Source organism: Asterias amurensis, chromosome 20 (genome assembly GCF_032118995.1).
Source record: "Asterias amurensis chromosome 20, ASM3211899v1".
Classification (NCBI taxonomy): domain Eukaryota; kingdom Metazoa; phylum Echinodermata; class Asteroidea; order Forcipulatida; family Asteriidae; genus Asterias; species Asterias amurensis.
The window spans coordinates 1473449-1500469 of NC_092667.1; the positions used below are offsets into that span (position 1 = coordinate 1473449).

At 39.1% G+C, this 27021-nt stretch overlaps 4 protein-coding genes across 13 annotated transcripts in view; 2 read left to right on the forward strand and 2 right to left on the reverse strand.

Annotated features, from left to right (window-relative positions):
- Nucleotides 1-2348, forward strand: part of LOC139952209 (uncharacterized) — a 42189-nt gene extending 39841 nt beyond the window's left edge. For all 3 annotated transcript variants that reach the window (XM_071951263.1, XM_071951264.1, XM_071951265.1), the window contains one exon: nucleotides 1336-2348. In XM_071951263.1, coding sequence (XP_071807364.1) covers nucleotides 1336-1410 — 75 coding nt within the window. In that variant the 3' untranslated portion in view covers nucleotides 1411-2348. The remainder of the gene's footprint in view (nucleotides 1-1335) is intronic.
- Nucleotides 16-11292, reverse strand: LOC139952211 (fatty acid hydroxylase domain-containing protein 2-like). The gene is made up of 6 exons (XM_071951267.1): nucleotides 10746-11292; nucleotides 8747-8951; nucleotides 7800-7921; nucleotides 7220-7425; nucleotides 5778-6050; nucleotides 16-3351 (listed from the first exon to the last, which is right to left on the reverse strand). Exons 1-6 carry the CDS (start codon nucleotides 10779-10781, stop codon nucleotides 3201-3203), a joined length of 993 nt encoding a protein of 330 aa, XP_071807368.1. The 5' UTR covers nucleotides 10782-11292; the 3' UTR covers nucleotides 16-3200.
- Nucleotides 11293-11389: 97 nt separating this feature from the next.
- LOC139952210 (fatty acid hydroxylase domain-containing protein 2-like) lies at nucleotides 11390-19233 on the reverse strand. Its single transcript, XM_071951266.1, has 6 exons — nucleotides 19127-19233; nucleotides 16997-17201; nucleotides 16163-16284; nucleotides 15058-15263; nucleotides 14151-14423; nucleotides 11390-13907 (listed from the first exon to the last, which is right to left on the reverse strand). The coding sequence occupies exons 1-6, from the start codon at nucleotides 19160-19162 to the stop codon at nucleotides 13754-13756; spliced, it is 996 nt and encodes a 331-aa protein (XP_071807367.1). The 5' UTR covers nucleotides 19163-19233; the 3' UTR covers nucleotides 11390-13753.
- Nucleotides 19234-21863: 2630 nt separating this feature from the next.
- LOC139952532 (otoferlin-like) overlaps nucleotides 21864-27021 on the forward strand; it is a 129525-nt gene continuing 124367 nt past the window's right edge. For all 8 annotated transcript variants that reach the window (XM_071951693.1, XM_071951695.1, XM_071951691.1 and 5 more), the window contains exon 1: nucleotides 21864-22105. In XM_071951693.1, coding sequence (XP_071807794.1) covers nucleotides 22027-22105 — 79 coding nt within the window. In that variant the 5' untranslated portion in view covers nucleotides 21864-22026. The remainder of the gene's footprint in view (nucleotides 22106-27021) is intronic.

Genomic DNA, 27021 nt, shown 5'->3' on the forward strand with positions numbered 1-27021 from the left:
ATATTATTATATAGTCAAAACAGAGTAACCATACACCCCTTGTAAATGATATTTCAAAACAAAAGTATTAATATTTAATAATTCTTAAGAAAGGAAGTTACAAAAATATATATTTACAAAACAGAACCTATATATGAATTATCTACATCAACATTTAATACAACTCACGCCCGACTGGAACTTCCCCACACCATAAAATATTCTATATTGGTAACCAAGAACCCGATGTTTTGACTCTGATTAAGCTAAAAAAGGATAAGTAGGATTTGAAACTTGGTGGAAATACGATATGGAAAGGTTTGCGGTAACACCATGTATACAATACAATACAATACAATGGGTTTTTATATAGCCCCGTTTAGATCACAGCGCTTTAAACAAACAATCGCAAAGCAATTATAACAACAAGTGAACAAAAAAGCAATTAACAGAAACTAAGGGAAAATATGTTCTTTAAGTGATTTGTTGAAAATAGGCAGTGAATTGGAGGTGCGTATGGTGATGGGAAGATGGTTCCACAGTCCTGGAGCGGCTAAGGAACATGATTTATATGCAACGGATTGAAGAGACTTGCTGCTTAGTTTATTTTCAGCAAGACGGGTTTTTGTCTGATGCTGAGCAAAGCCCAGCCCTAGGTTAAATGTGAAAAGAAACACAAGATGCAAGATATGCTGGTGCAAGTCCATTTAAGGATTTATACACATACACTAATATTTTAAATTGAATGCGCTCTTTCACCGGGAGCCATGTAATGACTATCTCTAATGAGTTGGGGTGGTTCCAAAAGAAGATATCCCAGAGTGCAGTACCAAACCCTTTAAGTTCAAGCTAAACCGAAGGTTTGCTTTCGTTTTTACCATTATACAAAATGTCAAGATGTGTTATAAGCATTGTACAATCAGTACTTTCCCGGTTTCTGCGGGCTTATTACCCGGGTGGGACTCGAACTACGACCTTTGTCATTCTAGATGTCTTACCACTAGACCACCGAGATTGCCCGGTAGCTAGAGGCAGTTCCAATCCTATGTCCCCATGTTTACTCGGAAAAGCCAATATACACAGTGCTTTAAAAAAAAAAAATTAAAAAGTGGGTGAAAACAAAAACAATAATCTTTATCACCGATGCAAATTTAACATTTTGTAAAAAGTACTAAAGGGTATTAACGTCTCAATGTTTTGTTCAACATCAAATACTAATGGAATTATTACTCGGTTTCTTTGATATCTAAAACCAAAAACAACATCCTAAATCCCCGATGCAAATTTAACATTGTTAAACATAATAAAGGGTATAATTCGACAGGCTTGATATCTCTGCTGTTATTTGTTTAACAGAATCGTCCACATAGCGGCAATGTTGCACCGATGGTAATTACTGAGGCTGATGACGAAGCACTGTTGTACCTCTAAGTACATCACACGTCCATCACACACTGTTCCGGTAAGCAAAACCTAGAACAGAGTTTTCACCAGGAAGCTTTATGTGCTATGACAAACGAATCGCCTGTAAATAGTTTTGCAAAATATGTAATCTTCTTTGGCTAGATCACAATAGACCCCTTGCAATGGCCGCCATCTTTAATGAAACGTGCATACGTGAACGTCTTTCATTGGTTGAGAGTATTGCGTAACGCGTGCACTTTCCCATTGTTTTTACATCAAAGATGGCAGTCTATGACGTCATGTGCAATCCATTATATGCAGTTCGCCTAATAGGGGACTTTTGGGACACTTGCCAGCGCATGCTAAGAACTTTGTAGACAATGACAATTTACCTGGTAAGTCTGCTGTCACCTAGCGTTTCAAAGTCTCCTATTCTCAAGGCTGTACAACCATTCTTCACTATTTTAGCATTTAGCTGGTGATGTTAAAGAAGGTATCTTAACATCACCTTACGGAACTATTACATTGAAAATATAAAGGATTCTTTATGGGCATTGCACAGTTTATAAATATTTACATAAAGGCTTGAATTAAACATGCTTGTTGACACCAAATGCTAATGTGTATTTCACAATATTCTATAAGATATAGAGGTGCTCCAATGTCAAATTCAGTTTTGTGGGCACTCATTTTTCAAAAGATTAAGTTCTGATGAAAGTTGGGAACAAAGTTAAAAATCTCAAACCTTACGTTTACCTATAGTGTAAATTGTCATTTAAATTTGTATACTCTCTCCCACAGCGAAATTTGAATTCAATGCATTGCTATAAATAACAACTGGGTCTGTGTATACATTCCAAAGAGGACTGTGTGCATCTGTCTGTTACATGGTCAAATCCGATGCATTTTTGATTGAACTGAAAATGTCCTACGCAAAAATGTACCTGACGTCATTGAATGTTTATGCACTGAAATTGCACCAGATACGACGGCATTGTACACCTGTTAAGAGCATGAGAGGGAAAAGACTTGCAATCTCTCTATTTTCATAAGGACATTATCCTTTGGAAATAATTGCATCGCAAACTGGTTTTTATCTTAAAGGCCCTCTTTAAGTGCAATTGTACAGTATAAGATACATTAAAGTATGTAATCTATAGTATATTATATAATAATATAAGTAGGTTCGTTTCCTAATATCCAGTTAAACATCTAATTGAATTCTTAATCTATTTTTCAAATTTGTAAAGATAGTAAAATAACTTGATTGCAGAATCACTTAGTTTTTATTTCTACCTCTTAGACTGTATAAAATATATTTACTAGATGTTAGATTTGTACAGGTATTTAAAATGCGTGGAATACCAACTTGCGAAGTAATGGTTCAAAATGTTATAATAGAGGATCACTGGTTTAAATCCATTAACGAGAATTATATTCAATGTACATAAAATATTATACATCTTTAATACCAATGGATTTTGTCTGCACTGATCTATTGTTCCATCAAAAGAGTTGCTTATTGAAATGGCGCCTAGCTGTGCACACATTTCAGCCACACAGAGTTCCTGACTCTTCAGCCCTCTGTCATCTTTGGTCAAAACAGTGCGGACATGCACACCACAATCAAATTGTATACAGTAGAAAAATTAACGCTTATAAATTCGACCTTTAATAGTTGCCAACTCTTTTGACAAAAGTAACCTTTAGTTTTGTGAAAGTTCAACTATTCTTACTTATTATAACAATCGTAAATCTCTCCTTTAATATTGTGGCAATGTCATTTCAACTATTCTTCGTTCAGTTGTCATGTCCATTTACTTGCCACCTGGTGTTTTCGTCATTTCACGTTTTGGCGCGAACGATGTGAAGACGCCGTGGTTTTTAAACTGTTGAGACTGTCGAAACAGAGTGTCAGTGCCGTGGAGGCGGTCTAGAATTCCCAATGCTCCGAAATTGTTGACAAACCTTGTGTGGGAAGAATGATTCGAATGTTGTTGTTAAATGTTTGGCTTGGTTTTTTTTATAGTTAGGCCTAAAATGCCAGAAAACTTTGTTTTAGCTTTCTGTGATAAATCTACATTGGCTAATTGTTTTCAATCACGATTCTTCGCAATGTCACTTTTAACTAAACTGCCTTAATTATTTAAAGGCAGTGGACACTATTAGTAATTACTCAAAATAATTATAGCATAAAACATTCCTTGGTAACGAGTAATGGGGAGATGTTGAAAGTATAAAACATTGTGAGAAACGGCTGCCTCTGAAGTAACGTAGTTTTTGAGAAAGAAGTAATTTTCCACCAATTTGATTTCGGGACCTCAAATTCAAGCATCTGAAAGCACACAACTTCGTGTGACAAGGGTGTTTTTTTTCTTTCATTATTATCTCACAACTTCGACGACCAACTGAGCTCAAATATTCACAGGTTGTTATTTTGTTCATATTGTTGAGATACACCATGTGAGAAAACTGGTCTTTGACAATTACCAATAATGTCCAGTGTCTTTAACGAACTAAACTGTCTAAAGTATTTAACCAAAATAAAACAAGTGTGTATTAAAATTCAGAACATGACAATAAACACCCTAAAACGTAGGCCTTTATCATTTGACATCAGCATAAAGCCTGCATGTCCATTAACATGTTGAAAAACGTTTGGCTGGTTTCAGGTTTTGCTAAAAAAATTCTAAGGATTTTCTAAAAATTACACCCATTTGGAAACTGCAAACGAAATAATAGCAAAGTGATATCCGTTTTTTTGTTTAATTATACAATTTCTTTTGGATCGACATTTGCAAACATATAACTGCAAGTTTTGAAGAGGACAAAAACAAATCCGCAATGCGATGTATAAACATGTAATTGTAACTATAGTAACTGTATTATATATTCTTGCTTGTGTATTCCTCATAATGATGGACATTTCTCTCAAACGAACGGGTATAAAAATGATAAAACAAATTAGTGTGATAACAACGGATTGATTATGATTTAGATCATATAGATTATTTGAAACATATAGACAATTATCAAACATGTACTGTTCTGGGTTCGATATGTGGGTTCTAGAGCAGTTTCGGGAAAGTATTGAGTATACAGTGCTAACACACATACTTCAAATATAGTTAAGGTATAGTAAAAATGTAAATGTTTATTTATTAAAGACAAAGTATACCTTTGCCTTTCGATTGTTTTAACATATATATTAATGTAGATATAGGCCCTACAATAAAACCATTTAGACAATTTCATTTCAAGAGATGGTAGCATTGTTAATCGCCGCGGATCGGTGTGGTTATGTCCATGCAGGAAAAATAATCCATACTATTTGGAATACACAACATATGAGAAACAATTGATGCAGGAAACGTTTCTCAGATTGAAATGGTTTGGAATCCCTTTCTCTAAACCCCGTTCCTTATAACGGAAACGTTTCTCATAATGTTTAACATAACCAACAGCTGCAGTACTTCATGGAGGGTTTGATACCTTTTGCAGATCAAGTCTTTTGACCCTGACTTAAAGCCATTATACACTTTCGGTACAGAGGAGAAGAAAAAAAAGTTCACAGATTTACAAATAACTTACAGGGTTTACAGGAGGTAATGGTGAAAGACTTCTCTTGAAATATTATTCCATAAAATGCTTTACTTTTTGAGAAAACATTAAAACAATATCAATTCTCGATAGCGAGAATTACGGATTTATTTTAAACACATGTCATGACACGGCGAAACGTGCAGAAACAAGGGTGGGTTTTCCTGTTGTTTTCTCTCGACTCCGATGACTGATTGAGCCTAAATTTTCACAGGTTTGTTATTTTATATACAAGTTGTGATACACGAAGCGTGGGACTTGGAAAATACTGTTTACCGAAAGTGTATAATGGCTTTAAATCCGTAATCAATGCGAATGAAGATTTATATTTACCTGTAGAAGTTCCAGCAGCCGTCGATTTCACAAAACTCTTCCTAACTTAAGACTAATCTTAGGACTTAGGACGAGTCCCAACCCTGCACTGTAGCATGCAGACCTTAAGATTAATCCTAAGTTAGGACGAGTTACTCGTCCTAACTCGAGATAAGACGAGTCCTAACTCTTTGTGAAATCGACGGCAGCTTCATTAGTCGTCAAGTTTTTGAGAAAAAGGTGAACGTCACAGAACATAATGTTTCAAGAGAGTCGCGTAAATATTGAAGTGCTAAATTAATTTTCGGGAAATTGTTTAAGTCATTTCTCAAAAGTCCAGCACCTCATCAGCGAGTTTAACCTTATGGGAAGCTACATACCATCATTATCTTTAAATTAATGGTCATTAATATTTTGAGTGATCGGGAGGTTTTGTGACTTTATAAAAAGCAAACTATTGACTAACATGTATATCAACTTACTTGAGATGGTGAAAATCGTGCGCTTCATTAGACGGCATGAACGGTAGATGGTAACCACTGTGAGCAAGAAGACTAGAAAACATTCCCAATGCGAACCACACCCACAGCGTCATGATGTGGGATCCCACAATGAGTGGCCCAGCGACCATTGGAGTCAGGTTACCAACCACGTGCTCGAACGGGTGAACGTCAAAGTTGGACACTGCAAACGGGGACGTGTACTCGTGGTGCCGTTTGTGGATGTTCTTGTAAAACCATCCGTGGTGCAGTAAACTGAAAACATGATATCATCTAATTTTAACTCTGATATTGTAGATAATGTGTTTATAAAACTCCTAAAACAGTATAACAAAATAAACATGTGCAGATTTGACTTATTAAAATTGCAAACTCTCTTTTGGTACCTTTGTGAAAGGTTCCGTATTGCAACTAGATGTACATCATGTGGGAATTATCGTCGCACATTCAAGAGGTGAGCGCAGTTCTTTTTTCTTTTTTTTTGCAGAAACCCGGAGGCTAAGGTCAAGTTTAATTCTCTGGTTTTCTTTGCTATATCTTTGAATAGATTTTATTTTCATAGTTCACTGTGAATTTTTAGGTCAAGTTTAATTCTCTGGTTTTCTTTGCTATATCTTTGAATAGATTTTATTTTCATAGTTCACTGTGAATTTTTTGAATTTCAAATCCTGACTTGCCTCACGTTTGATGGAGAAAGACATGCTCTTCAAGAAACCGAACAAGATAAAGAGGGCGACAAAACAGAAGATGGAGAGATGAACTTAGTAGCCTACATGAAGGTGCACTGCTTAGCAAGATATCGCAGGCGAGAGAGATACGGAGAATGTGGAAAATTGAGAAATGGAAAAACGGAGAAAAGGCTTTCCTCATGCAGTTGAGTGACAAGAAAGAAGAAGAGATGCCCTTTATACGTGTGCAAATAAACGCGAACGTGAGAAAAGTGCGTTGCTTCCTGGACGTCGTCTCTTTTGCCGAGAACAACTGCCAGAAACCAATGAGTGCTTCATTGGACGGCCTTGAAAGCAAGCCTTCGTCGTATAATACAGAATCATAATTAGGAGAGGCTTCTAAAAAAACCTGGACCTCTTCGGTGGACTACCGTGAGATGGCACCGAGATTAGGACAAGAAGGCTGAGATTAGCAGGTCACTGTCTCAGACATGCTGAGCTGGCAGTGAGCAGGCTGGTGTTATGGGACCCTACTCGTAGGGTCACTGTTCCCGTGGCAGACCACAAACCACCTATTTGGACAACGTGTGCCGGGACTCTGGCCTGAGACGGGAGGAGCTGCGTACAGCAATGGAGGACCAACGTGTTTGGAGGGCCATCATCCGACGCTCCGTATCGACTGAAAGGAAAAAATGAAGCCTGGTTTCTATTTCCCCTTCCAGCCCCCTCAAATCTCCCAAGTTCATATCATCTTACCGATGAGAATAGTAGAACCCAACCTCTTGAGCAGCTAGCGATGCCAACAACTCTAGAAACACCCAATGGAAAGCGGGTAACGTTAGCGATGTACTACATCCCCGTAGTTGTAACAGCCATCCCAACACTAGGCTGTATGGTACCCCGACTACAGTCATGTTGTATAGTGTACCATAGAATGCGCGTCTCAGAGTAACTGGATCTACCTGGTAAAAGGATAAGAGTGTATAGGATTTGAAACTTTGCATGGTGCAAGTATAAGAGAGGCTTGCGGTAGCACCATGTGAATATCTCTTTGGAGTTGTGTTGGTTCTAAAAAGAACCGGTTGCTTGCGCCCCCCCCCCCCATCCCCTCCCAATCTCTCCCACATGAGATCACGGGATGCACAAATGAATGGTTTGATACATAACATCAAATAACCTTTAAAACTTGCCACACTTAATCAATCAATTATAATGTCTGGTTACTATTATGGTAGCATTTTTTGCGATCAATATTTGGTCCCTTTGTTAGCATTTCTTTACTTAATTGTGTTTACTTTTAAATGATTAATACCTCAAAATATCCTACTTCACTTACGGGTATGTTTCTGTCCTGTTGTATCTTGTATTTCCGAATCCAATATGGCCTCCCAGTGGCGTCAACGAATGTTATACAGGAAACAAGCAACCAATACACCAATGATGACGTCAGAAGTGTCCCTGTACATTTACACGAATAAAAACTCCATGAGCAGAGTAGATCATAGATCTTTAAAAAAGTTTGTTTTCTTTCATTCTTTTTTAATGAAAACGGTGAGATCGAACGCTGATGAGGTTGCAAGTAAATGCCTTTTTAGGCTCTGTAAATCCGTATGTGTCCGTCATTTTGCAGTGCGCAATGCGTTCAAAAGAAACGTGAATACACACGAAAAGCATAGTGCATCTCGTGGAAATTTTACATGTCCATGACCCCCGGGTCATGTTTAAAAATATTATGTCAATTTTTTTTTTTTAATTCGCGGGACATTCATGCTGCACAATGTGCATACGTATCCTTCAGCACATGCACGCTCGCTTACGCACATTATGTCGGACGGTTTTGCATGCAAAAGTGTCCGGAGCGGACAGTATTGCTTAGCGGACACAATTGCATCCGACACCGGCAAGCAGTTACGGTACATGCTAGGAAACGTACTCGTTATAAATTGAGCCCTGCTCAAACGCTGCTCGTACTCAGCCAAGGGGTTATAGATACCTCCGAAAGATGTTTTGACAATAATATTGCTCACGTTATGAACAGGTATACGGACGTGATGTAAACCCTCAACAAGTGAGGCAGTGCAAACACAAGTGTGTCATACCATGTCATACCTACGGATAGCACCCTGTAAACCATTACAGGAGTAGGTCACGTAATTCAAACATAGTGCACATACCTTGCAGGAAAATACTGAATGTTGAAGCGCCGTGAGCGTCACTGTGAGTGATGGATATGAGCACTATATAAAAACCCACTACTGTTTAATAGTTTAAATATCAAAATACCTATCGATGCCATCAGGAACTCGTTGCCGCCAAACAAGTTGTAGATGATTGCGTACAAGCTGGTCCAGAAGTTGCCACTGACGAGTAGAAACTGCTGAAGTAGCCACATCAGGGGATTCCAAGCAGCGAATAAAACTGCCACCACACAGGGCGTTATAACAACCAGGTTCTTTGTACTGATTCCCTTGATACCGCCATCCTTGCTCTATGAAAGAAAAACATTGTTATTCTTAAGGATATAATATATTATTTTTACATCACCTTTGAGTTGAACGAATTGAACAAATGACTAATGGAGCGGGACTCGAACCAACGACCCCGGATCACCGTGCAGGCGCTCAACCAACCGAGCTACGTAACCCTGATATTGACGGTCTTCAGATTTTTTTAAAGAAACACGTTGCCTTGGATCGGTCGAGTTGGTCTTTGAAAAGCGTTCGAAACCGTTTGTTATGAAATGCACATGGTTAAATAGATAATTTCAAAGTAGAATTCGGAATTTCACGGTCGCGAAGAAACATGGTCGGCCATTTATGGGAGTAAAAAAAATTCACTCCCATAAATGGCCGACCGTGTTAGTCGACGATGTAAAATGAAATCCAAGTAATTTTGATGGATATTTTGTGTAGAACATTAATTTATTCTACTTTAACAACATCTTTCTAACCATATGCATTTTATATCAAACGGTTATGAAACGCTTTTTATAGACCAACTCGTCCGATCCAAGGCAACGTGTTCCTTTAACTGTTCGGGGTGCCAGTCAGGAGGCATTACGACCATTTCACTGCCAGGGATAACACCCAAGTCTTCTCAGACGATTCCGTCAAAGGAACTCGGCAAACTCCCGTTTGGTGCGTTCGGTTAGCTTCCCTGGGTCGACCCCGATCTATACCCCGGTAATTTCGAATAGCCTTGACGTCATTCCAGGGGCTCACCCGGGTCAGCCCCTGGTGCCCTGCTTGTGGAGTGGGTCGCTTGGGGCTGGCCCCATGTGCATGACGTCACCACGAGAGGGCGAGTGATCGTTCGATTAGCTCTTGTCAGGGGCTCACCCAGAGCGAGCACCGCGGGGTCGAAACAGGGAAGCTAATCGAACGCACCCATAATAAATGCTAGGCTGGCAACAGCCAATCTCTCAAGTTTACAGAGATAGGCAGTTTTCTACATTTAGAATCTGACAATCCTTATATCGAAATCAAGTTCCCTTTTGTTATTGAACTCTTTCCGGGCAAACTTAAAGACTGAAAAACATAATGTAGGCCTATTGCAGATTTGATGTATATATAGCTGCATGTGTAACTGGGTGAGGTACAATATCAGTCTCAAGAAGAAGTTAACTTAGAACCTGCAGGTTTTATATGTTCTTGGTTGCTTATGGAATAAAATATTACAAAATTGAAGACCCACACCCCACCCAAAATGCGATTGAAGATAAACAAAAACATATGTGTTTTTAAACGTACATTTTGGCTCAAGCCTATTTACTTTTATCATTGTGCAGCCATCTTGATTTTTTTCCCATTGATATCAATCTAACCAAACCGAGGCTGGAAGCAAAATAGTCTGGTTCCTATTTGCAAAATGATTATTAGCATTCATTATTGCTATTCGATACAGGGAACTTGACCAAGATGGAAACAACATGATAAAGGTCTATACACTGTGGTATAATGCACTGACAGTCTTCTTTCAACCACGTTACCACCACTTTACTGGGCAGTTGCGTTTGCAACTTCTGCCATAATAATATTCTTTTTAATGGTGATTATTAACCATGAACATTTACAGCTGGGTCCGCAGTCAACTCGATGCAAGTCTTCTCGGTCTGAAATCAACTCGGCCCACGACAAATAGACAATTTTTAAATAAATAAATTTGTTAGGCCTAGTTGCCTTAGGACCAGTCCAGGAATCGACCGAGGATCCAAGAGGTGAGAGGCAAGGGAAGAAACCACACAGACACTCCCAAGATTCTAAAAGAAAGGTGACTGACTTACCTTCAGCAAGTTGTTGTTTTCCGAATCGGCAGCCATTGGATCCTTGTGAAACTGAAACACTTTTGAGTCAGTGCAAACAGTATGGAGTATTCAACCAGACATTTTCATAATAGCGATACATTAGAGCTTGCATGAAAATGGTGTTGTAACCTTAACCTATAGTTCTATGACCTGCGCGATCCCACGGTTCATAGAACATGAAAGCCTGAATATTTTTTAAGTTGAAAGACCTTTTATCTGTGCCTGTGACGTGCGACCACGGTGGTTTATTTACAACCACCATGCTGTGACACACACACCACGGAGCTATCTCCATGCACACACCCACTCAATCAACATGGCTATGAGGAAGTACAATGCTCCAAATCATCAGCTGAGCCACGTGAGTTGCTTGAAGAGAGTTGTTATAATAAGTTTGTATGCCCATGGTTTGACACTGAAGGGTGTTAGACTTTTCTCAAGGCCTTCGTTGCTTGGACAGCTTCACAGAGCTGCTATCCCAAGCGGATGGAAGGGGAGACCACGCACTGAGTGCACTATACTACTCGCGAGAGTGGTCTCCCCTTCCAGTCGCTTTGGATTGCAGCTCTACGAAGCTGTGCAAGTCACGAAGGGCCTTGGCAAATGGCTAGGTCAAAGGTGACATTATACCCAATTGCAAAGAGGAACTTGTCTTGAATTTTTTGAAGGTATACATCCCGTAGTATCGAATCCCATATAGACCTACTGTGTATAGGTCGAAAGAAACATCATCAACTCAGAAAAAAAGGAGTGCAAGACCTTGAAAGACACACTCGGCTCGGAGCAGAAAGGTCTTATAAACACCAAAGTTCATTGTTGTTTGGATAATTTTCCCATCAAACTCGGTAAACTACCTTAAAGGCAGTGGGCACTATTGGTAACTACTCAAAATAATTATTGGCATAAAATCTTACTTGGTGACGAGTAATGGGTAGAGGTTGTTAGTATAAAAAATTGCGAGAAACGGCTCCCTCTGAAGTGCCATAGTTTTAGAGAAAGACGTAATTTTCCACGAATTTGATTTCGAGACCTCAGATTTAGAACTTGAGGGCTCAAAATCAACCATCTAAACGCGCACAACTTCGTGTGACAAGGGTGTTTTTTCTTTCATTATTATCTCACAAGTTCGATGACCGATTGAGCTCAAATTTTCACAGGTTTGTTATTTTATGCTTATGCTGTGATACATACACCAACTGTGAAGGACATTCTTTGACAATAACCAATAGTGTCCACTGCCTTTAAAGGGATATAAACGCCAACTCTCCTTTTGGGTCCATTTATCCTACTTTGGCTGATCATGATAATGAAATGCACAAACCAAGAAGTTATAAAAACACTAATATTTACTCTCTGATAGTCACTGTAGAAAAACACAATCGGCTCAGAGCAGAAAAGACTTATATATTTTTGCGCCGAGCCAACGACAAAAATATTGACGTCGATATTCCATTGACTGCATTTTGTCCCATGTTGGCATGTGACGAAGTGTGCCATAGTATTATACGGGACGACACTTTTTAAAAAGGGCGGTCCCCAGCCGTGACACTTATGTCCTTGAGCAAGACACTTTGCCATTGCTTCGTCCTTCGGATGGGACGTAAAGCCGTTGGTCCCATGTGTTGTGTAACGCATGTAAAAGAACCCAGTGCACTTATCGAAAAGAGAAGGGGTTCGCCCCGGTGTTCCTGGTTGCTGCTGCTTAATGCGCCGTAGCACCTTGTAAACCTTTATAAGTGCTACATAATTGGGTCTCAGAATCCATCACTGCAATAACCTATCTTTCTGAAAGTTTGTATATACTCAGCGCCTTGAGTACCTTATTTGGTAGATACGTGCGCTATATAAGACTTCGATATTATCATTATTATTATTACGCGACGGAGGAAGTTGTAACTTTTGTACACTCAATGTTTTAACGATAAAGATCAGTCAGATAACAAGTCTTGCATTATGATACGGCCAATGATAGTTTAATGTAAAAGATAACGAAACAAAAGATACCATCACATTTTATCTGCCGGATCACCTCGTCGTTTTGGTGAAACTTGTAATCCATGCATAAAATGCAAATTTACTTAATCAATCAAAATGGTCATTAAAGGGCGCCAAAATCAAAAGTTTGCTCTAAGGCGCGGAAGTACAGGAGTGTCTTGAATGATGTAAGAGCTGCCATTTATAATTTGTACGTGAAGCTCATTCCACACAGCGATTAGTCTCTCTCTGATTTCCTTGAAGACATTTTGGTACTTACTCAAAATAATTATTAGCATAAAAGCTTACTTGGTATAACTAGCAATGGAGAGCTGACGGTGGTATAAAACAATGTAACGAACGTAGCTTTTGAGAAAAAAGTAATTTCTCACTGAAATAACATTTGAATTGAATTTGACACCTCAGGTGAGGTCTCAAATGCAAGGCATCTGAAAGCACACTTCTTGTGACAAAGGTGTTTTTCTTCCATTATTCCCTCGCAACTGCGAAGACCAATTGAGTCCAAATTTGCACAGGCTTTTTAGTATGCATATGTTGAGAGAAGACTGGTCTTTGACAATCACCAACGGTGTCTGGTGCTTTAAAGGCAGTGGACACTATTGGTAATTACTCAAAATAATTATGAACATTAAACCTCACTTGGTAAAGAGTAATGGGGAGAGGTTGGCAGTATAAAATATTGTGAGAAACGGCTCCCTCTGAAGTGGAGTAGTTTTCGAGATAGCAGTAATTTTCCACGAATATGATTTCGAGACCTCAAGTTTAGAACATGAGGTCTCGAAATCAACCATATAAACGTACACAACTTCGTGTGACTATGGTGTTTTCTTCTTTCGTTATTATCTCGCAACTTCGATGACCGATTGAGCTCAAACTTTCACATGTTACTTATTTTATGCATATGTTGAGATACACCAACTGTGAAGGCTAGTCTTTGACAATTACCAATAGTGTCCACTGCCTTAAGGCAACAATCTCATGGTGTTTTGAATCTAATTGACGTTCTTAGAATCATTGGCTAATTCACGTGCAGGTGTGAACCCCAATAAGATACGATGATTTTGATACTGCTTAGACTCTCGAAACAGGGCGTCCGTCCCGTGGAGGCGATCGAGAATTCCCCATGTACCGAAGTTGTTGACGAACCTAAGTCGAGGGAAAACATTGACATCCATTAGTATTAGGTAAAAATACACATGCACAGTAAACACTTTTCTGTATCTGCTAGATTGGTGAATAGTCGACTATTACATGGCAAACGAAAATCACACGGCCGCCGAGTTTCTAGTAAAACTAAGACATGTCATGTGACGCGCTCTAAACCATTGAAAAGGCAGACATTTTGAAAGGGTTGTTATAAAATCAGATAAACGGGTACATGCAACTTACTTGAGATGGTGGAAATCGTGAGGCTCATTTGACGGCAGGAAGGGCAGGTGATATCCGCTATGGGCCGAGATGCTGTTGAACAAACCCATCACAAACCACATCCACATTGTGGCGACATGAGAGCCTACAATGATTGGACCAGCCAGCATGGGAGCGAGGTTGCTTATAACGTGTTCCAGGGGGTGGACGTCAAAGTTGGACACTGCAAACGGGGACGTGTACTCGTGGTGCCGTTTGTGGATGTTCTTGTAAAACCATCCGTGGTGCAGTAAACTGAAAACAACGGTAGAGTCGGATTTGTTTTTTGCACGAGTGATGTCTCACCCATACGGAGCTTCAAATGGAACATCGAACGCAACAAAATCGGGGGAAAGGACCACGGCTCATTTTCAAAGCAGAGCTTTAAAGCAGACAATATCACTTTACATTGTTCTGCAAAGCAAACAACAAGCAGGACACCAGTTGCAAACGGCACTTGTATGGCATGGTGTGGCTGGTAACTTTTTGTTCTGTTAAGCACACAATTTTCGTGCTCAGCCAATTGTTGCGCTCGATTTACTACTTCATGTGTAGATAATACAATACAATTAACCTGTGAAAAATTCATGACAAAAGGTGGTAGAGTTTTTGAGATTTTGCCGAAAACCTCGAGTAGTTATGTCCACACGCAGGAAGAATAATCCGTAACTGAAATACTCAATCTGATAAAATGTTGCGGACGACAGCCGTTTCTCACATTAAAACTTTGGGGCATAAAAACTGATATCTTTTCCAATAACCACATTATTTCGAAGTGAACTGAGTCGAAAGCTGCGGTCTTATAAACCAAGTAAGTTTGTACTTCCATTTAAACTTTAAGAGAGATTACCATTACCAAATCAGCTCTATAAAATTGTGCCCATCTTACCGATGAGAATAGTAGAATCCAATCTCCTGCACTGCGAAGAACACCAACATCTCAAGCAGGACGGTGTGGAACTCAGGCAGGGTCGTCGACGCGCTGCACCCACGGAGCCTGAACAGCCACTCGGTCAAGAAGCAATACGGCAGGCTGATCACGGTGTTGTTGAAGAAGGTTCTCTTGAAGGCTCTTTTGAGTTTGTATGAATCCACCTGAAATCATGGAAAAAAAAATCCCCACACCCTTATTACACTGCAAGAAAGAAGTTTCAATAGACCGTTATCACGATGTCACCGTCTTGGTCATGCTCCCTGTTTCCAATAACAGTAATGAATGCTAACATTAATTGCGCTGCACCAGACTATTATTTCGCAAAGCCTCGGTTCGGTTACAATGAGTTGGAATGGAGTTAAAGGCATCCAAGACCAAAATAATGGTAAATTTGATATCGTCTTCTCGAAGATCTCATAACATTATATGGGAGAGTTTGTCCCGGTATGATACATGTTTTTTAAAACTAATTTTATTATTCTAAAAATATTTCTCAGTAACGGAACCAAGGATACCTCAAAAGGGAAGTTAATCATTGTAGCTTGCAAGCCTGAGGAAACCTGTAAACAAGGGTGCTTGCCATGCGGACCAGCAGAAACACCAGGGTTAACCCATTCGCGTTCACGATAAGTGTTCTGTGTTCTTTTACTTCGACCCCCCCCCCCGTACACGGGACCTACGGCCGAGTGTCCCGTCCGAAGGACAGAGCAATACATAAAGTATCTTGCTCAAGGACACACGTGTCACTACCAGCAGTCGAACCCTCACACTGCTTTAGTCAATAACGCCAGAGCTTGGGTCCGGTACTTGTCCCCGTGCCCGAATTTCAGTTCAAACTTCAACCACTCCACTCCTGGCAACACTACGGCTCTTTTCGAAACCACGGCTTCGGCTTTATTCGACTCATGCTAGCTTGGCCCGCGGTTGGTTTGACAACTCCGCGTACATTGCCTAAGCGCTCGGGGCTTCACACGAGAGGACAGAGTCTGAAGTTGAATCCAAAGCCGTAGCCGTGGTTTTCGAAAAGGGCCTATGAAACAATTTGTTACAGGAAACTCACTGGTATGTTGCAGTCCTGTTGTATTTTGTACTTATGAATCCAATCTGGCTTCCCCGTTGCATCAACGAATATCATGACAGAGACGAGTGACCAGTAGAAAATGGACAACGTCATCATAGTCCCTGTGACATTGACAAAGGGTGCGTTCGTTTAGCTTCCCCGGGTCGACCCCGGTGTGTGGCGGTTTTTTCCCCCAGGACGAACGTGTGCAGATAATTACCCACGTTCGTCCTGGAAAAAAAACCCCAGGGAAGCTAAACGAACGCACCCGAAGAAGAAAAAAGGGATAAACACACGGAGATTTTCATGCCCATTCACTCCACAATCTCCCCACTGCTCTTCTGACCGCGGGGGGGGGGGGGGATACAGGGAGAGTGAGTGTGCCCATAGCGGATGCATACACGGATGTTTCAAGCCCCGACCCCTAGCCTTGATTCAAGTCCCGTTCTCGTGTCGGAGGTCCTGTAAGTATACCCGCCGCCGTCAAAATGTAGATATTGTGGTCCCGAGAACAGGTTGGGGAATGCAGAACATAAAAAAAAAAATGGTTTCTGAGATTGGCACGGGGTTGGGACTTGAGTCAAGTCTACCCGACCCCCGGCATTATTGACAACCTCTTGTTCCCGGGTTGATGTGCCAAAAACTCGCTATTCAACACTCTGCAGAGAGATCAATCTCTGTATATTAAATATCTTGGCAAGATAAGGTAACGGCATGTCCGAAAAATCCACAAAAACCAACTTCCGTCGCTCTTTCCTTTTTACAAATTAATACAATGAATATAGGCCTAAAATAACTTGGAACAAAGGCAAAACAACATTGTATTTACGGTACCTAAAGAAACCAATAAGAACTCGTTGCCGCCAAACAGGTTGTAGATACTTTCGTACAGGCTGGTCCAAAAGTTGCCACTGACGAACAGGAACTGCTGAAGCATCCAAGTCATGGAGTTTTTGGCGGCAACAAAAAAGATCAAAATACCAGCTGTCATGACAACCATCATTTTAAAACTGCCTGCCATGCTACCGCCATCCTTGCACTGTAAAATCAAAATCATAATTGTAAAATCATTACTGTATTATCATCATTTTGTTATTTTGTTTGGGTGGTTGTTTGTGTGTTTATTTGTTTGTTTGGGTGTCTGTTTGTTTAAGTTTAAGATTAAAAACGTTTAGTCCTCCTATATTTTCCAAATCCAATGTTTTTTTCAAAAAACAATATACGCATCATTGTGCCATTTTTCAGTTGCACTTTTCTCACTGTCCTTGCCCACAGGTTTTATTCGGACACCGGAAAATCTTCCCTCAGACATTTTCTACTGTAAGTGCCCCGCCCCCTTTTGAGAAAGACCCCTGGTTAAAGGCCTGTACATGTTTGGTTATTGTCAAAGACCAGTGTTCTCACTTGGTGTATCCCATCACTACCATAAAATAACAAGCCTGTAAAACATTTGGCTCAATTGGTCATCGAAGTTGCGAGAAAATGATGAAAGAAAAAACACCCTTGTTAGACGAATTTGTGTGCTTTCAGATAGGAATAAAAGACTTCTAGCTATAGAAGTCTTTTAATATTTTAGTGAGAAATTACCTCTTTCCCAAAAAACTACGTTACTTCAGAGGGAGCCGTTTCTCACAATGTTTTGTACTACCAACAGCTCTCCAATGCTCGTTACCAAGTCAGTTTTTAAGTTAATTTGTTTTGAATAATTACCAGACGTGTACCTTCCCTTTAATCTATGTTTTTGTCAACTTATACCTAGAAGTAACGGCAACACGGAAGTGCAGATGAAAGCCACTAATGCATCTCCCATATCCCTGCCCGAGTTGTTCAGCCGTGTTTTAGGGTACAACACCAACTTTAATAGGCCCTTTTCGAAACGACTGGATTTGGCTTTGGATTCGGCTTTGGAGTCGGCTTTGGATTCGGCTCAGGCTAGCTTGGCACCGCGGTTGTTTTTACAAGTGCGCGTGCTTTGCGAATACGCGCCCAGGGTTTCAGACGAGAGAACGGAGCCTCAAGCCGAATCCAAAGCCGAAGCCGTGGTTTCGAAAAGGACCATAGTTCAGTCGATCTTGGAAACAAACCCTGTGCGAAACAACAGTCGAGGTAGGCATATTCCATGCTGTTTTGGGTGCGCCGAACTTTTTCCCGGTTTCTGTTCGAGCGGTTCAATGTACAAGTTTGAGTTGTTTTGTATTTGGAGCAGTGAACTTTTTCTCCGTACCAGTGAGTACATGGAGTCACGTTCATATTTTGGCATCAACCAAACTTGACATATCACCAAAGTTCGTTTCCTCTACGGGATTAAAGGCTGCCGTTATTAATCTTGCATCGGGGATAAAGAATATCATTCGTTTTTACCCTTTACACCGATGTGTATTAAAGGCTGTGGACACTATTGGTAATTACTCAAAATAATTATTAGCATAAAACCTTTTTTGTTGACAAGTAATGGGGAGAGGTTGATGGTATAAAACATTGTGAGAAACAGCTCCCTCTGAAGTGCATATGTAGTTTTGGTGAAATAAGTAATTTTCCACGAATTTGATTTCGAGACCTCAAGTTCTAAACTTGAGGTCTCGAAATCAACCATCTAAACGCAGACAACTTCGTGTGACAAGGGTGTTTTCCTCTTTCATTATTATCTCGCCACTTTGATGACCGATTGAGCTCAATTTTCCCCAGGTTTGTTATTTTATGCATTGTCAAGATACACCAAGTAAGAAGACTGGTCTTTGACAATTACCAATAGTGTCCTATATCTTTAAAAAACAACTTATCCGAAACAAACTCAACATCTCCAGCGCACCTCGGAATCCCTTCGTGGAACATTGTCTACAAAGATGGCGCTGTCTTTGTTATTGTCAATGCAATTATTGAAATTAATTTAAAATTAATTGAATAAAGGATCGTTCTTTTGTAGTCAAAGTAAATCAGCTTCCAATAATAAACATACGAACATACCTTTTTCAGAGTATTATTCGTCATGTCCGTTTCCATTGTAGAACTTTCCCCGCTGGGTCTACGTTTTCGTGTATACGGAGTAGCAGAAGGCTATGTTTCTGTTGCGCACATCGTTTGTTGTTGTTTGTTGTTTTGTTTGGACTATAAACTTTGAACCCTGCTCATTTCGTGACTGCAATGACTAGGCATCATTATCGATTTTAGTTTTAGAATGCAGCAATAATTGGTTATTATTGAAACATCCAAGGTTAACAGAACTGTTTCTGACATGAAATCGATATTAATATTATTGGTTTATTAAAAATTCAAACATCGCAGCCCAAGAACAGAATCGAAGTCTTATATAGCGCACGTATCTACCAAACAAGGTACTCAAGGCGCTAAGTACAAACTTTCAGAAAGATAGGTAATTGCAGTGATGAATTCTGAGACCCAATTATTTAGCACCTATTAAGGGTTTACAAGGTGCTAAGGCGCATTAAGCAGCCACAACCAGGAACACCGGGGCGAACCCCTTCTCTTTTCGATAAGTGCACTCTGGGTTCTTTTACATGCGTTACACAACACATGGGACCAACGGCTTTACGTCCCATCCGAAGGACGTTAAAAAGATGTACAAGAATTTACGAAATGACAAGAAAAACAATTAATAATTTACAAGATATGGGATTTGTTTGAAGTAAGAAAACATGGTTTGTTCAATATTTTGATATGAAAGCTTGCATGTTAAGAAACATTTCTGTTATGAAACACTTTCTCTCTGAAATGAATTCAGATTCGAGAAATATCAGAAAACCAACAAAATAAAACGCTACATCTGATTAATTGCAGGGAAACCCGTTTTCTACTGAAATGAAGTCAGATTCGAGAAAGGTGTATCCCAAAACCTAGAACCGCAGAAGCTGGTTTCGATTTTTACAACCAAAGCAAATGAAAATGTGTGTTGGGCACTATTTTCCCCTGTGACCCAAACAACGGACGGATTAAGCTCGAGTTTTCGTAGATTTGTTTTATTTCATAGTTCACACAAAACATGATACTGTCTCTACGACTACTCGGCTCTATCTACCAAATTAATAACATCAACAAAATCAGACCAGCATAGGGTCTATACGCGCTCGAATAAAATGGTTTTGCACCAATGTTGTATGTTTAGTTTTTTAACATTAACATTAACATGTATGTTTATTTTTTTAACATTAACAAAATCAGACCAGCATAGGGCCTATACGCGCTCGAATAAAATGGTATTTTCCCTAGTGGTTATTTTGTATGTTTAGTTTCTTTTTTTTCAATTTCTCTTTTGCTTTTTTGTTTGTTTATCATTTTCAAAAAACTCACTTGCCGGTGTTTTTCAGACCACAAACTGACAAGCGTTTCAAACAATAATGAGGGCGCTCTTCAAAACTACAACCGTATTGACATGTTGACAATGGTTTCAACCTTGTGTCCAAAATTATTGTATTCTGGAGGTCGCAGTTTTGAAAATGGTAGTTTAGAGATGCAGGTATTGGTGCTGGTAGTATGGACTCCATCACTGTGAGCATTACAATAATTATGTCACCACTGTAACTCTGAAGAGCGCCCTCATTGTTGCATTAGAGCTCTCGTCATGAATTGTAATTTTTAAAGTTTGAAAACAAACCAAAAAACAAAGCAACAACGAAGTAAAACTAGATTTCTAATAAAACATCAGAAAAACACGTTTGTGAAAAACCATACACTGTTATTTTTGATAACTATTTAATTAATCTTCGATTTGATGAAATAATTATCCAACTTTTATAACCTAGGCGTTGTTCTTTCAAAGTTCCCGATACTAAAAACAACACGAATGTAAAAATAGAAGCTTTAAAAATATTAGTGCTGACACTGATAAATGTTTTTAAAGGGGTTCTAGACTTTAGTCATAAAGACTTCTTTCTTCTTGGTGAATTGGAACTATTTTTGTTCCTTTTTTAACAAAAAGTTATCTTTGACATTGAAAAACCGAATATGAAAATATCCAACCAAGGCCCAATTTTAAAAAGACTGTAAGCACAAAAACTTGCTAAGTATAAAAAGTATTGCTTATAGCAGAAAAACGTTACTTTGTGTATAGCTTCTACCCAACTCAAATTGCTCGCAGCAAAGACATTTGTCAAGCAGTACTTTCTGCTAAACAGCTTTATGAAATTGGGCCCAGGTAAGAGCACCGAATTCAAACTCTGGTGTTTCCGATCATCAGTGTGGGTTCGAATCCCCAGCCGTGAGACACATAACCATTGCCTCGTCCTTCGGATGGGACGTAAAGCCGTTGGTCCCATGTGTTGTGTAAACGCATGTAAAAGAACCCAGTGCACTTATCGAAAAGAGAAGGGGTTTGCCCCGGTGTTCCTGGCTGGATTGGCAGCATATTGCGCCATAGCACCTTGTAAACCATTACATGGTGCTTAAGGATTAGGTCTTATATCTCATAATTCGCCCCACCCCTTGCAGTAATAATACCTGGCGCTTTGTATCCTTTGGCAAAAGGTGCGTTATAAATACGGTTATTATTATTATTATTATTATTAATACACAAACATTAAATATCAGTAAATTACTTCAACAAAAAACATTATAATAGCTACTGGGACATTGCATTGCTGCACCCCACTTTTATTTAGATCTGACATTACACGCTTCAGTGAACTTGCATACAAAACTATCGTCTGCATTCTGTATGCAGTAGTCGTCCATATGCTGCGTACGTCACTCGTGCACAACCAACAAACTGTTGCATACAAATTCCCATACGTCCTTCAATCACACAAAACACGTCAACTACTAAACAACACATTTTCGTCAAACGAAAAATAGGAATGGCCGACTGAATTATCCCATTTTGACGGCCAGTTCTTAGGCTGAAAACCTTCAACATGTCTCTTCACTTTCGACTGAAGAGTGCACATGGTTTCCGGACCAGAGCAGAGCGAATTGCTAAGGTGTCATTTCGGGGTAAGTTTGAGAATGTTTGTACGAAACTTCTTTCGTTTTTTTATCTCAGGAAGTTGTTGAAGCAACTTTCGTCGCCGTGGCCTGGTATGAAGAATACGGGGACGTCGTTGTCTGCAAACTCGTCGTACTACAAGTTCGTTGTCGTTGTGTGACACTGTTATTGTCAAACCTGAACATTGTCACTGGTTTGCATTTCGTTTCAGCTGTGTTTTGTGCATTTTTTTCTGGAATAGTTTTCGTGTCTATGTCCTGGGCATCTCGATTCCATAAGTGTACCTCCATTCTCGATTAAAAAACAACAACACAGATGTCATGCCCATTGTTGACTGAATTATTTAACTGTCAATTCTGTCAGTTTATTGTGTAACTAATCTAAATAGTAGAATAGTAGAGTAGAATGCAGTAGAATTATTACAAACTTGGTTTAATGGTGGAATGGTATTGTGGTTGGAAGATCATTATTTAGTCCAGGAAAGTCAAATACCAAAAATTGATAAATTTATAACATTTGGGACGCTCTCCTTTTACTTATGGTTCAATGTGAGGTGTATGGATACACTAGGCTAACCGTTATATTTATGTAATAACCAAATATAAACCTCCATAGGCTACATGTAATAACCAATGTAAACCTTCGTAGGCTACATGTAATAACCAATGTAAACCTCTGTAGGCTACATATGTGTCTTTAAAATCACTGTTAAAAATCTCTTTCAGTGACTGTCAAGGAAGTTGAAAACACTTGTTGAGCTCATGACTTGTGGGAAATTATTCCTTTTGTTGATTACGCTTTCAGTGTCCAGTGTCGGTTATAATTGGAAACTCTGGATGGGAGAATTTACCTCAAAAATTCATTGAAAATTAAGGGTGGGAGCATTTATTTCAACAATTCAACAATATTATAAGAGTGTGAAACTGTGTACTTTTCCTAAAATGTGAGTTTATTCGAATCAGGTGTTTACAATAGAAAGGTGCAAAAAAATGAAAATGCTTGTCTCTAAACAAGCAAATGAAAACATTTTCAAGTAATTTGTCAGTAATGCCAGATCAACTTCCTTGCTGTGACAATATTTTGATACAATACATGTTACGTATACAAAATCAAAATTGTTTTATAAAACAATTGAATAAATTGAAAATATAGTTGTAAATATAATTGTGTGTAGCACATTACTCATGTTCAAGTCCCCAACATGCCCAATGACAAGTGTCATGAACAGTACAAACATACATGTATCGAATAACATTAATCCAAATGTGTTATGTACTGTACGTACTTCAGTTTGCAGGTTGGTTAAAATTTTGGAATAATATGCAGGTATTTTAATATGCATAGGGTTGGGCAATGAATTCATTGAACCGTTCAGTCTGCATTGATGTCGTCATAGTGTTTACATTGTTTTAATTCCTGAATACAGACACCGTGCCTGACATTTCAATGCAATTAAAATACTGACGACTGCACAACCTGTTTCATCATAGATGAAATAGGTTGTTTGCCAGTAGTGACAAATAAGGTGCTCAATAGTAGGGCTTAAAGACACTGGACACTATTGGTAATTGTCAAAGACCAGTCTTCTCAGTTGGGTGTATCTCAAAATATACATAAAATAACAAACCTGTGAAAATTTCAGCTCAATCGGTCGCCGACGTTGCGAGATAATAATGAAAGAAGAAAAAAACTTATCACACGAAGTTGTGTGCTTTCAGATGCTTGATTTTTAGACCTCAAATTCTAAATCTGAGGTCTCGAAATCAAATTCGTAGAAAATTACTTCTTTCTCAAAAAACTATGTTACTTCAGAGGGAGCCATTTCTCACAATGTTTTATACTATCAACAGCTCCCCATTACTCGTTACCAAATTAGGTTTTATGCTAATATTTATTTTGAGTAATTACCAATGGTGTCCACTGCCTTTAAATTTTACACTTGACTATATGAATGAGGCCAGTTATTTTAGTGTTGTGACAGTAAACTCATGAACAGAATAGTCCGACTGTCTTGTATTATTAAATTTGTTAAAAATATCTTGGTCCACTATGCAACACAAAAAGTATGATAAAATGTTGACTTTTGAGTCTGACAAAAATACCTTTAAAATGAAGTCAAATGAGTGAATAGGCCTACAACCTTTAAAAATAAATGTTATTTTCATTTTAATTGCTGCAACAAAAAGGTATTTTGTCTTCATTATTCGCTGAAACTTGGCGTTCCAAATGTTTACGACATTTCCAGAAGTTGGTTTCAATGGTCTTAGGCCTATTGAAAACTAGCAAGATAATAAAATTACACTACCAATAACTTATTTAGTTTTAGTTTCAAAGCAAGAAAGTTATTACCGTGCTACAAGGTCAGCGTCAGATAAAATGTGAGTTGCTAGAGAGAAGACTTATCCCGTTAAAATGTTACCATTTGTTTTCCGAAAGTGAAACAAAAGTAACTCCAAGTGGAGTGTTCTTTTTAATTGCAATTGTATCAATAACCTGTTCGTGAAGGAAAATCGACACATCTACGGTATGTTTTTTTAAAAACTTTGACAGTGTGCATGTTGTATGTCAATAGTGCCTGGGTGTAAGCCAGTCCCCCAAAATACTCAATATTGATCAAGTTATTGATTTTGTACTATCTTAATTCCAACAAGCTTCTTGTAAGATGTGGAGGCATTTAGTAAACTGTATTCAATCCTTATTCAATCAATAAAACAACTCCATAGAGCATGGCCCACTTGCAGACTTGCCTGTGCAGTTTTTGCCTATGATGCTAGTAGGCCTCATTTAATAACAACAGCTGTTGGTCGGAGTGGGGTTTTCTAAAGCCTGTTTTGTTGAATATTGACGTTGGGATATTTAAACCTTGATCCTCTCTGCTATACTCCAGGAGTGTTTATTTATTTACATGTAACAGTTAACAGTTCCTGAAGGTTTATCTTTAAGATCAAAACCATTTTCAGTGGGTGCATTGTTTTGTATCTTTTCTTTCATAAATTGTGTCATATTACAAGTATGTGTTTAAAGACACTGGACACTATTGGTTATTGTCAAAGACCAGTCTTCTCACTTGCTTGGTGTTACAGACCAGTCTTCTCACTTGCTTGGTGTTACCCAGTATATGCATAAAATAACAAACCTGTGAAAGTTTGAGCTCAATTGGTCGTCAAAGTTGCGAGACAGGCCTAATAATGAAAGAAAAAACACCTTTGTCACAGTTGTGTGCTTTCAGAATTCTGAGGTCTCAAAATCAAATTCGTGGAAAATTATTTCTTTCTCAATAACTACGTCACTTCAGAGGGAGCCGTTTCTCACAATGTTTTATACTATGAACAGCGCTCCATTACTGGTTACCAAGTAAGTTTTTATGCTAACAAATATTTTGAGCAATTACCAATGTCCACTGCCTTTAGTTAAGTACTCTTTTTCAAAGCGGTCTAGGGCGATGGACTCAGTTCTGTAATTTACAGAATTTGTTTTGAATCCTGGCCTGGTCAGATTCAGTCATGACACTTGTGTCCTTACACAAGGCAGTTGAGCTCCTGAGTATTCTCAGGAGCGCGATTAAAAGAGCTCCTTCTATTTCTATAAACGAAGGTCTGTGTATATTACATGAAAAGCTAAATTATAAACCGGATATATTCACATTGCCTGATTGGACAGACTTTACTCCCCCCCCAAAAAACTACCCCAAAACAGACAAAACTATGTTTAAATAATATAATATTAATAATAGTGGCTTTTTATATAGCGCTCATACCCGCCAACTAATTGACGCTCAAGACCTTTCAACATTCAGTATTTTTCCTGCAAGGTATGTAGGACTATGTTTGATTATGAGACCTACGTGTACAATCTAATTGTTTACAAGGTACTGTGGTGCAATATGCAGCCAATCAAACCAGGAACACCAGGGCGAACCCCTTCCCTTTTCGATATCTGCACTTGAGTTCTTTTTTCGTGCATTACACTACACACGGGTCAAGCAGCTTTACTATTTCCCATCCTGACTCCTGAGTTGTTTTACAGTAGAATTTTCCTGAATCCATCAGACCTGGTTCCCGAACAAACAATAAACAAGTACTTGACAATAACTGTTGACTCTGTTATTGAAGTTTGTGTGGCTGGCTGGCCCCTGTATTGCTTTGTATTATTGGTTTTACCTGTCTATGAATCCATCATCCAAATCAAGTTTTAAAGTAAAACTGTCGGTTTAATTTGATGAATTGAGATTTTTGACAAGTGTGTTGATGATGGTACATTGTAAGTATATAATTGTGTGTCTATGAAACCACTGTTGTTTCCTGGCCAGAGCTAAGGATCCATGGATTGCTAGAGTCCCCCACACTATTATAGAGAACAAGCAGGGCTAAAATATGGTGGCCCTGAAGGGACATCGCATATCGCAAACGTGTGCGCATACGTATGCAATGTCGTGAAACAATTCGCAAATATGTGCGCACAGGAATGCAATGTCGTGAAACAATTCGCGAATATGTGCGCACACGTATGCAATGTCGTGGAACAATTCGCAAATATGTGCGCACACGTATGCAATGTCGTGAAGCAATTCGCGAATATGTGCGCACACGTCTGCGAATATTATTTGCGATGTCGTGAATTTTATTGCATACCATGTTGCATACCTTTGAATAAAATATCTAATGATCTCGGGGGTTTCTTTCCAACAGTGAGATAAGCGGTAGTCATTGCAGCAGTAGTCTTTGTTGTGAGGCAAGCGAGGCGGGTGGTCTTCCTTGGCCTGGTGCCAAGTTCCTGGGTATACACATGCTTTACAGAGGGAGCCTGCTGTAGCGCCACAGTACTCCCTAGATCGGTAACAAATTATCCACAACTATGACATCATCCTAATGGTATGCAACATGGTATGCAATAAAATTCACGACATTGCAAAACAAATCGCATT